This window comes from Chaetodon auriga, chromosome 12 (assembly GCF_051107435.1).
Source record: "Chaetodon auriga isolate fChaAug3 chromosome 12, fChaAug3.hap1, whole genome shotgun sequence".
NCBI classification, from domain to species: domain Eukaryota; kingdom Metazoa; phylum Chordata; class Actinopteri; order Chaetodontiformes; family Chaetodontidae; genus Chaetodon; species Chaetodon auriga.
Window position 1 is genome coordinate 22,084,130 of NC_135085.1, and position 12,433 is coordinate 22,096,562.

The 12,433-nt window shown below is 43.8% G+C and overlaps 1 protein-coding gene across 3 annotated transcripts in view; it reads right to left on the reverse strand.

Moving 5' to 3' along the window:
- cadm3 (cell adhesion molecule 3) overlaps positions 1-12,433 on the reverse strand; it is an 87,121-nt gene that overhangs the window by 20,446 nt on the left and 54,242 nt on the right. For all 3 annotated transcript variants that reach the window (XM_076745750.1, XM_076745749.1, XM_076745751.1), the window contains exon 5: positions 6,999-7,136. In XM_076745750.1, the coding sequence (XP_076601865.1) occupies positions 6,999-7,136 (138 nt within the window). The remainder of the gene's footprint in view (positions 1-6,998; positions 7,137-12,433) is intronic.

Sequence of the window (12,433 nt, forward strand, 5' to 3'; positions counted from 1 at the left end):
AGCGTTAAATATAAAGGAAACAAAGAGTGAATTATAACCCACATACACTCACAGAAAAGCATGCAGTGGGTAAATGCTAACCCCTTTAAGAGAGCTTATCTGAAAGAAAAAACTATTTGTTGATTCTGATAACCTCCTTAAAAAACGTTAATTAAACAAGAGAAGGTCACCCAGTGCTACTCATGCTTATTAAAAAACAGCTTAAGGGTTTACAACAGTTCAGAAAATACCAAATCAATCAAAGTAATGTTTTTAATGACTGATAAATCATTAAAAATAAATATCAATATTCAATCAGTCTACGTGCAGCATTCTCCTTTATTATTTAATCACAAGTATATTCCAGCACCCGCTAAAAGTTTCATGGTGTACCCGCATACATTTTTATTAAAACTCCTGTTCCTGGAGTAAAAAGGTGGGCAACTGGCACATCCTTGAGACTAACTTCCCCCAAGGTGGTGCTGCGATGCAGATGAGGCACTGGTGCTGTTGATGTTTCGACCCTCAAGCGTACAATCGCCCATAAAATAATCATATTAGGAGAATCAAACAACTGCATGCAGCATGTTTGGGCCTTTAACGCTGGAGAAGGGTGCTCGCTTCGACGGGTTCTGGATCAGAGCTCAGCTATTAGCCAAGGAATCGATTAGTGGATGAACCAAAACCATTTAGTCTAATAATGAGATGTAAAATGCTGCTTTTATAATCAAAGGAATGAATCTGCGAGGAGGAGGAGTTAGCTCTTGGAGCCTGGTCTCTCTCTCTCGAGATGCACCAGGCTTTCAGCTAACTCGACTATGGACCCACCCGTGGCAATATTAGACACTCAGAGCAAGGTGACGTAGTACAAAGAGCAAGAAAATCTGCAAATGGAGGCACGGATGGGTCAGACAGACACATGACCTTCATGTCCCGAGAGAAATCAGAAGAGGACCATCTTTTCCTAAACCTAACCAAGTAGTTTTACTGCCTAAACCGAAGCAAAGTGTGACTGTTTGACAACATTAACCTTTCCGGCTTTAAAGGCTTCCTGTCGGGAGGGCTTACAGTGGCGTTGGTATTGGACGACCTGGGATGAGATTGTGTTGGACAGCAGGAGCAGCTGCCGCGGAGGGGTTTACATTGGAGTTAGCTGAAAGCCCCGTGCGTGTCACAGAGACGCTAAAGGGAAGCTTATGCATCTGTACGAGACGCCGAGGTGTGTGACAAAATGTCCCCGTTTTCAATGCAGATGTGATGTTTTTTTCATCTAGAAAATATTCAAAGGCAGTAAATATAAACAACAGTTTCATTACAGTAAACCTTTTTGCAGTGTTTGCAGAGTCCACACAATTCTATCCACATTTCCATTTAGCTGAGCGAAATGTGTCGTTTCACTGCTCGTCTTGAGCATCTCCGGGTTTTTGGACTGTTAACAATAAAACAAGTAATTTAAAGCTGTCACTTTGGGCTCAGGTACATTGTGATGAAAGTAATCTTCAGTTGCAGCTCTATTCCGGATAAAATATAACATAAACAAGACCAGATGGGCCACTGTGGGAAGATAGAGTGAATGAGTGAGTAAAACCTCCTTATTATTCAACAGCGTCGCCGACTGAACAAGGCGCTTAACCCCCAGCTACTCCAGTGAAGCTGCTCCGTCTCCAGAAGTAGAAGACTCTGGTTCTACTTGGCATCTCTGAGGTGTGAAAATGTGTAACTGTGAATAGACAGTAGCGCATGGCTTAACACCACGGTGCGTGCTCAGCAGAAGCCCTGCTCCTCTGGATAAGGGGGAGGTTTTAAAATAATCAAAACAGTCATCACTTTTAAGTTTAAATCGGAATTACGGCCGGCGAAAGCGCCGCGCTCTGATTTAAGCGTTCATATGAGGTCATCTAATTTGGAAAGAGATTTAATTAGTCCTGTTACTGGATTACCAGGTGATCACGGCTCCGGCTTCTGTCTCCCCGTGTCTGAACTCCACCTGTTTCCAGTGGTGGAGGTGAAAAGGTACATTTACTCAAGTACTCCAGTCAAGTAACATTTTGAGATACATTGTAGTTTGTGCTAATTTCTTCTTTTACTTCACTGCATGTCAGATGTTAGCACTGCACTTCTTACTTCACATTTATTTTACAGTTAAAGTTCCTTTTAAAGATTAAGATTTTAAATACTACAGATGTCTGAAACCTGTAAAACATGGTGCATTGCTATAAAAAGTCCTCCCAGCGTTGTAGTTCAACCACCCACTGTGCAATAACAAGTTCTTCTTAGGTATTAATGCATCTGTAACAGTCAATTAGTGCCGAAGTGATTAGTCAGTTAATCTACCCGCAAACATATAATTGACAACATAATTGACAACAGCTAATTAATCGTTTCAGTCAGCTTTAAAGTAAAGATGTGAATCATTCACCGGCTTCAGCTTCTGAAATGCGACGGATCACCTCTAAATCTGAGATTAAAACACAGATTTAAAGATCTTCAGCAAACTGCGATGGTAACTCTTCTTTACTTCCTAACATTTTATGGACAAACGATTTTGGGAGTAATCAAAAAAATACGCGTCAATTTGTCCCATTTCCCCAGAGTGCTGAGGTCGTGGTTGGCTTGAACTGACTCCTGTTCAAAGGGGTGTAGATGAAGACTATGGGAGAACTTTCAAATCTTCTTCATGCCTCAAAGATGCTTCATGTTCGAAGCTGCAAAAGGCCGTTGTTATCTAACATATCCATATAATTACAGCCCAGTCTGAGGTGTCATTGTGAAAAATTAGCACTTTTTTACTTCAAGCAGTAATTGGAGATAATTTCTTCTTCCACTCAAGTGAAAATTTTAACGCGGGAGTTTTATATTACGTTGGTGCTAATCTAAAGATCTGAGTACGTCTTCCACCGCTGTCCGTCTCTCTGATGTCTCCGTCCGTCTCGTCTCTTACATTACGTTGCTCCATACGGACACACGCCCATGTACCCTTCGCCATCCGCCCCACGTCCTGCATTATGACAATTTGGGCCGGTATTCAGCCGGTGTGGCCTTAAGTGCCACCATAAATCCCCATTATCCCCAATCCAATACATCGATGTCACTAAATGATCCATAGCCCTTTCACACAGTACAACTAATACAGTCTTCAAAGCTCTTAGCCTTTCATTCTTCTCAATTACCACTCCCTTTCCCGCACTCTCTTGCTCCCCGTCTCCCCTCCTCTCCCCCCTCTCTCTATCTAAATCCTCTTTCCGGATTTCTCTCTCCATTTCGTCAGCCTCCCCTGCTTTTCTCCCCTCTCTCGTGCTGCGCTCTCCAGTCCCCTCTTCTTTAAAACTGGTCCCCCTTTGCTTCATCCTCTGCCCCCAGTCTGCGCTCCCACTCAGCTGCAAAGCCGCCTTGCTTCTTCTTCTTCTTCTTCTTCTGTGGTTTTCTTAATTCCCCTTCTGCTCGCTCTTTTTCCTTCCTTCTCTCTCTCTTCTGTCGCCTCTTTGCAACTTCCATCGCTCCCTCTTGCGCACACACACACACACTCCCGCTCATTCACTCACCGCCTCTCTGTTCTCTGTTTTCTCTGCAGCCCCTCGCTGTCACTTTCTTGCCGTCACACACACACACACACACACTCTACATCTGTGTCACCCTCATCCCTCTCTCTCTCTATCTCCAGCTCTCTTCTTCCTCGCTTGCACTGTCAGTGATGCTGTCAAAGAAGCAGTGGTGAGCAGCAGTCTATGGCCTCATCTTTTCAACACACACACACACACACACACACACACACACACATACACACACACACATACAGACAACAACTGCATGAATGAGAAGCTGTGCTAATAGCACGCTGACCCATAGTGCTCTGCTGCTAGCCGGAGATGAGCACAGTGCGATAGTGTGTGTGTGTGCGTGTGTGATTATCATCTGTCCATTACCCGTGCTTGTGTGTTAAACCGACTTTGTGTGTGTGTGTGTGTGTGTGTGTGTGTGTGTGTGTGTGTGTGTGTGTGTGTGTGTGTGTGTGTGTGTGTGTGTGTGTGTGAGAGAGAGCGTGTCATTCCAGCAATGACTGATTGGTGTTGTGTGGTGTCAGAGCGGCTGGGCGAGGCCTCGAACACACCATCATTCACACCGAGTTGATCTCCTTTAAATCTCTCTCTGTCTGGCTCCGTTTTTCTCTTCTCCCTTTCTATAAAGGGTCAGTTCACCCAAATTACTAAACAGAACCAATGTCCCCATAGTCTGGATGCAACTATCAGCAGACAAGACCGCTGATTCAGCAAAAGCCTGGACTGCATTCAGTGACAGTGCTTTTTAACATTCAGTGCCAACGTTTTTAAAGCAATTTATTTATGCAACGAATGTGCACGGCAATAGGAAGGATAACGGCATATAAACTGTGGTCAATGGGGCATAATTTTACACACGCGTTTAGTTTGCCAGTCATGAGGAGTACGAGTCCGTCCGTGGAAGCAGTCGCGATGTCTCCTGTGTCCTTTCTTATGTCTCTTCCACAGTCTTAAAGAATAACCCTGATGGTGTCTTATCTGTCTCATATTTCATCGGGCTGAGAGACTTTGTGACAGGAAGCCCACATGAAAAAAAATGATGCACGGAGTTTCAGAGACAAACTTCACCAGACAGGGAAACGGCTAATGAAGGATGTTGTCGAGCTGCATTATGGGAAATGTATGGATGTAGATGTTTTTTGGATCGATCGATCAATTTGCCAGAGAATCCTTTCATGGTTAAGGTTGGGGTAAGACTGCGGTTGCAGAGGAGGGAAAGCAAACACTAATTGTGCGTCTATGGCAGGATATGAACTCTGGTCTCAGATGTGCTGCACACCCATCCAGCTCCTTTACCGCCACAGCTCTGCTCTCCATCTTGCCACATAAAGAGCGCAGCGCTCTCTGGGCTGGCACTGGATGTAAATCATGAAGTGCAGATATGTTCAGCGTGAACATAATTCGTGGGGATAGGACTGTTTTTTCAGCAGAGGTAGTTCCTGTTGGCAGTGACGGCTGTGGATTATCCAGAGTAATCAAAACACTGTGTCTGGAAAGACGTGTTGCTGAGGAATTTTTTTTAATTAAACGTTCCAGTGTTTCAGCACACCACAAACCAAATTGCATTCACCTCCATTATATTGGATCATTGGCGGAAAGCTCAAGAGACAAATATCTCAAGAGCTGGACAAATAAAAGCAAAACAATCAGCGTGCCGGGCTGCTATTACAGGTAAGAGGAAAAATACACGTTTTTGTATTTTGGGCGAGCTGACCCTTTAAACAGAAATCCAATCTCTTTAAAAAGCAGCAATCTCCAGACTCCTCTTTCCCTCTGTCTCCTGTATTTAGCTCAGCTGTAACAAAAAGAGCAGATAATCTGTCCTCAGGCAGGCAGCTCTCCCATTCCTCCTTCTCTTTGTAGCTTCAGTCCATTCTTTTGATTCATTTCAATCCATAATTATAGCAAACACTAACACTGCCAAGGCAGTCAGGACACAAGACGGGCATTTTTGCATCACAAAGCCTGAGAATAGCATTTTCACATCAATAAATCATTAACATATTATATCACCATATTATATTAGTATAATTGCTGTAGAAAAGGCAATTGCAAAGAAGATCCAGCAGCCTGAGCAGTGTGCGCAGAGCAGATTTGGCGGGACATCTGCTGGAGAGCTTTGCAAACAGACAGAGGGCGCTGTTCTTCAAACAGGGCTTAGAGCTTTTAGAGTTTCTGGTATCGGCAGATGGTGGAAGGAGCGAAAGGGTGACAGAAACAACACTTCCAATATGTTTGTTCTGCTCGGTAAAGCTAAACAGAAAACCTTTGACTGATGAGGCAACACGAAGCAGGGGGATTTACGGGAAACATGGTCGTAATTTGGAGAAATGCTACCACTGCCAATACCACTGGTGTGAGTCAGAGGATGCCAATCGTCTCTCCTTGATTTTCAGTTCATCTGTAAGAAGAAAGCCGGTTAATTTGTCCTCTCATGGCATCCTCGCTGCGCTCTCTCTATCCCTCGCCTGCTCATTTCTCCCGTTTATCTGTAACAAAAGACCAGTCAGTCTGACCTCATGCAAAGCTCTCTCTATCTCTGTTTCTCTGTTCGACCTCATCCCTTCATCCTCTCCTCCGCCCTGCCTTTTACTGCTGGATTCTGTCGTTATCCCCGGCTAGATCCGACCCACGCTATCTCTCGCTCTCTGTTGTGTCACTCCCAGTTGCAGATATGTTGCAGCTCAACGGATGACACACACACACACACACACACACACTTGCACCAATAAATTCTGCATCAACGCACACACAAAATACAAGAAAAGCAAACACATTCCCAGTTCCTGAATACATGCATAGGCACAAATTTACAGGATCAGGACATGGAGGAATGAATGATGGGAAAGGAGGACGCAAACACACTCACAGCATGCTGCTGTACTCACACACGCGCGAGCAGCATGCTCTCGCACTCGCACATACACATATGCTGTCGCACTTGCGTGCACGCATATGCAGGCACAGGTTTAGGACACACAGAGAGACAGCAGGCAACGTGGCAAGGACACAATACGCACACAGCATGATCACACGCGCAAGCTACGTTCTCACACGATCAAAGACACACACAAATGCTCATATGTGAGGGATGTGTGCACAAATGTGCACGTGTAGAAACACACACACTTGGAGATCTTCATACACACTGATTACTGCAGGGCAACACAAACACTATTGTAAACCCGCAGAGAAACACACATCCATGTGCACGAGCACAAACCACATCCTTGCATTCCTATCATTGCAGCTACACACTCACACACCCTGTCCTACACACACATACCCAACCACACACATGCATTTCCTTACCACACACACAGGAGCAGAGTGAGTACAAGCCAGGGACACGTCCAGCGCACATTTTCTGACCCCACAATACACACACAGACACACACACACACAGACACACACACACACACACACACACACAGCGTCCCACACACTCCCTGTGTCCCTCACCATCCAGCTCCTGGTCTCCACGATACCAGCGCAGCTTGGCGGGGGGTTTGCTGCCGGTGCTGGTGCAGGTCAGGGTGACTTTGTCCCCCTCTGGCACTGCATTCTCAAAGCCCAAGATCTGAGGTTTACCGGGCACACCTAGAGAGAGAGAGAGAGAGAGAGAGAGAGAGAGAGAGAGAGAGGGAGAGAGAGAGAGAGAGTTATATAGTTAGCAAGGGAGAGAGAAAACTTTCCGCTGCAAGGCTCACCTTGTATCCAGAAATAGCAAAAAAGTTTAGTCTAACAGCTGAGCCTCCAACGAATACTGCAAATTTTTGCAAAGTTGTTGTGCATTGAATTGGGGAATTTATTTGGTCAATTCGGAAAGCTCTGATGGAAACCAGCTCGGAGAAAAATAACGATGCAGGCTTGCAATGATGTGGCCCCAAAGTGGTTCAGAGTCATTGCACAGCAGCTCAGATGTCTGTAAAGCTCCCAGAAGCATAAAAGCGACTCTCTCCCCATCAGTGTCCATCAGGGCAGGTGCTCAACAACATTTCTATGTTTTACTGACAAGTGACCACTTAAAGCTGCACATGTAATGACTAATGCATCTCAGAAGCTGGGACGGAAGTAGCTTAATGTTGGTACAGTGCCACAAAACCTCTACGGTGGGAGGTCAGGCTGAGTTTCACACTGGAAAACCACTAAAAACACAAAACGTTGACTACAATCTTTTTCCTAACTGTAACCAAGTAGTTTTCCACGCCTAGACTTAACCACACCCGAACCACAGTGGCTGCAGATCACAAACCAATCATGTGAATCATTTCCACATTCGTCACTCGTAACAGATTTTTAACGCTGAAAGAAAGAACCATCGTGACGGCTGGGGAACCAGAGCAAAAGCTCTCATATCAGACGCTGCGGCTGTTTGTTTGTGGTTGAGTTTAGAGGACATGTGAGACAATTAAATAGAAGAGCAGGCTTCCTGTAATGTTCTTATAAAAATCAGGAAATTTCCATCCGAGTAACATGACACCAGGGATTGCTATGGCACTAAAAATCAGCGGTGATTTAATGCACAAACACAAAATTTTACAATCACATTGATTAACTGTTTAATGCAGATCAGTTATTTCTTGCATGTGGCAGATCTGCTTACTGTGATGAGGTCAGCATCAGACCCAATAATGATCTGGCTGATTGGATCGATGCATCGCTGGTTGTAGGACACTCTCGGTGCTAAAGAAGCGCTCGGATTCGGTTTTCGAAATTGCTGCTAGTAATCCATTTCACAGGGAAACCTCATGATAACGTAGCGTAGACTCTTACTGTGTCATTGATTCTACATTGTGCACGCCGGTCTCATGATGAATTTGAATAACTGAAATGCCGACCACATTTAAGTAAGACGGGAAAGCATGACAGAAGCCTACAGAATATAGAGACAAAACTATTCCCAAAGCATAAATAGAACTTATCATTGCGCTCTGTACTTGTATCATACATACCAAATATCCCAACACATGCAGACAAGCCACAAAAGTGAAGATGGCTGTCAACTGAGATAAACGTGGACAGTCAATTAATTCAAGGAATGTGTTGTCGCTTTAAAATCAGCAGCATGACATCTGCGTTGTCTCTGACGGCCTTGGCATTTCCACGATTCAAGTCAGTCTGGTAAATAATATCGTGTGACTGTTCATTCCCAGTACTTCAGGTCAGTTCAAAATGTCAAGTAAATTAAATTTTGCAGGGATTATTAAATACGACTCCCAGAATTCATTAGTTAAAAGCCGTGATGGGAGTTAGAATGATTCAGTGAGACTAAAAGGTTATTTTTGGGGGGACACTGGAGCCTTGTGAGAAAGGCTTTTGCAAGACAAAGTGAAGGGGACAGTGGGAGGAAGTGAGCCAAAGGTCAGGTTCTGTTTAGCCAAGTGAGCCACCAGGACACCCCCAGCCAAACCAAAATTTCATGATACAGCTTCCTTTCCCAGAGGTGTTCTTCCAGATTCCGGCATAGTCGGTTAAAATAAGGAACATTTTTACTTAATTGCTATTGTGAAGTGAAAACAACACATGCAGGAGGAGGAATTTACACATGCACTCTGCCAAATATTTCAGAATCAACTTTGTCTTCACCATCACGGTTGAAGGCCAGAGTTGAGAAAATGAAACTTTTCTCATCGTCTCCCATCTGGAGCCATTGTGGGCGGCACTTTTCTCCAAGTGTTGGCGGAGATTACCACCATTCTGCTTTTTGGAAATAATGAACATTCGGTTTTTCGTCTACCGCGTATGCGCTGCCTCGCGCATTAAGAGAGGAGAGAGAAAGAGTGATGGACAGGAAGAGAGGCAGAGAAAGAGTGGGAGCAGGGAGAGACTTAGAGAGGTAGAGATGGAGATGGGAGACAAAGTCGTGAAGGGATGCCAGGAGGGAAAGTGATGTATTTTCATTAAAATATAAAAAAAATCAAGTTTTTATATCGCTTATTCCATTTTTTTCAAATGTGACATATTCGGGCCATAAAATTCTGGAAAGCTCTGGAATATTACAAGTATGGAGGGAGTGAGGAATGACTAGATAGATAGATAGATAGATAGATAGATAGATAGAAAGATAGATAGATAGATAGATAGATAGATAGATAGATAGATAGATAGAAAGCTGTGCAACGCTCCAAAAACACCTGTTTGGAACATTCCACAGGTAAACAGGTTGATTGGTAAAAGGTGATAGTATCGTGATTGGGTCTGAAAGGGGCATCCTGGAAAGGCTCAGTCGCTCACAAGGGAGGATGGAGCGAGGTTCACCACTTTGTGAACACATGATTGGATAAAGGAGATTAATACATGAGCTCAGGAACACTTAAGAAAACTGTTGTCTGTAAACACAGTTTGTTTGCAAAGGAATCCTGTTTTTATTTGTTTGACACAGCGTCCCGAGTTTTTTGGAATAGATAGATAGAGAGATAGATAGATAGATAGATGGATAGATAGATAGATAGATAGATAGATAGATAGATAGATAGATAGGTACCTCTATAAGATGCTGTGAAGTAACCATGGTATAGATCAAAAAAATAAAAATGTGGTCAATTTTTAATGTAGCAGTGTTTGATGTAGTGCACCGTGTGCGGAAGCTCTCTGGCAGTAAAGTAACATTGAATATTAATAAGGGAATAATACTGCACATATAGAATTGGTTGGAGAAGCCCTGTCGAGACCCTTTTCTCTACAAGGAGAATAAAAGTGAATAAAGCCATTATAAATTATTCTCTGCTCAGCTCAGGAGAGAGCGGAGAGGCACGCCACACGTTTTACGCTAACAGACGCTCGGGCCTTTAAAACCGACCGTACTCAGCAGTTACGGGCTCGTGCGTGTTTGTGTCTGTCAAAACAAGAATGACTCACACACGTGACCGCTGCTGTGCCAAAGCTCGATATGTTTGGCTGATTTTCCCATCGGGATCTGTGCGTTTTAGACATTTTACCATACATTTTTAATGGTTTGTCTCCCTCTCGGGTCATGAAATATTTATTGAACGTAGAATACAGTGTCACAGCTGTCAATTACAGCAAATGAAAAATGCTTGAATCACAATTACTGCAAAATTGGAAGAAATATAGGAGTGATTCTCATGTTAATCTGAATTTAAAGAGCCAGAGTAGACCTGTCTTCACCCTCCCTTGACACACACCTTCCCCTCCCCCCTTGCACACACACAAAAACATCACATTAACATTTCAGCCATTCCGCTCATGCTGTTGTCCAGAGCAACTATATTGAATTCTTTTCTATACACTCTGCAGCACTGCCGAGGCATCTGAATAAATATCGTGAAAATGATTTATTCAAGGATGCTTCCACAGCTGTTGACTGACAAACCCTAAATTTGGGGAACAACCCCGTGGCCTTTCAGTCACAGAACAGCCGTTGTAAACATAAGCTACCCTGCCCTACCCGAAAATTTGAAAAAATCCAGCATCTCTTGTTGTCACTTGGTCCATTTTCCAGGAGAATTAGGCAGAAACCCTCTGCGGCTTGGTTTGCCTCCAACAATTTGTTGGCAAATTATGGTGTATTGGATTAGAAAAACTGAGCGGAAATGGCAAAAATTGCTAAAAAACCTTCTCAATATCACAAATAAGTGACCGTAAGTCCATATTTGTCCAAATGTGGATGTAGGTTTTTAGTGATCAGCTCAAAGAATGACTCAATTTGATTACACAGCAATTTAAAAGTGGAACTGGATGCCTTGAAACGTTGGCCGTAAATCTGCCGACCACAACCTCCCAGGAATATCTGACCAGCTGTCTCTCCCATGTATACAGTAAGTCTCCATTGCGGTTGCATGGCCATTAGCTGGTGCATTACAGTATTGCCAAGCTCATTGCTTTGTTCTCATCTTCAAGTGAAACCATGAAATACGGCCAGAATTAGCTGACACTGACGAACAACAACAACAACTCGACTAATAAAAATCAATACTTGAAAGACTGTTTGCGGGGGTCCAAAGCCGATTACGCCAATGTCCGATCAATAAACAGGCCCAACCGCCACTGACAGGATGACCGCAATTTATTGCAGGCTGCAAGGAAGTGCTGCACGTAGGTAATAACATCCATCTCAAAGAGGATGAGTGGAGCGGGTTTATCTCCACACAAGAGTTATATGAGGTCATAACCTTATACAAAGGTTAACTCTATAAGCAGGGATCCGGATCAAACTGGATGAAGGCATCATGAGGAGGGCGGTGGAGTCATAACATTATCATGATTCAGTGCTCTTGCAGCTTTACGCACATTAGTAACTAAATGTCGGATATCTCCGCCTTTGCTGCGCTGATTGTAGGCATTCTTTTCTAATTGGTCCTTCACAAGTTCACGGAATTACTGCAACCCCAACACTTTGCCTGAGGCCAACAGGCAGCCTGTCTTAGCATGTCACACCTACAATAGACACCCACAGGGTCAAAATTCATTCTGCTTTGAGAGAGGGTAAACTCAGCAGGGTCTGTCAGGCCAATACAATACCACAGCAGTGTGTGAAGGTGAATTTGAGTCACTTTCTCTACATTTTCTGTGTGTACTCTGAAACCGGCAAGTCGACATTGTTGTAAAATTGTTATAAACAACGTGACAACTGAGGAGAAAATAAGAAAAGATGGCAAAAAGCTTCGAATCATCCATTTAAATTTGTCACAATCCTACAGGTTCGGGAAAGAAATTAAGATAGACTGCAGTCAAGCTGATTTGTACAGCCGTCAATCAGTCTCAAAGAAGACGTGGCGGGGTATGAACACAAGGAAGGTAAGAATGTCACTCTGCGCCATTAGGCCTCTGTGAGAACAAAGGCAAATTTTTTTTAAAAAAAGCCTACACAGGAAATAAAAAATCTGAAGAAACCTCAGCATGGGCCTCACAGGGAGGGATCCTCCTCCAAGGAC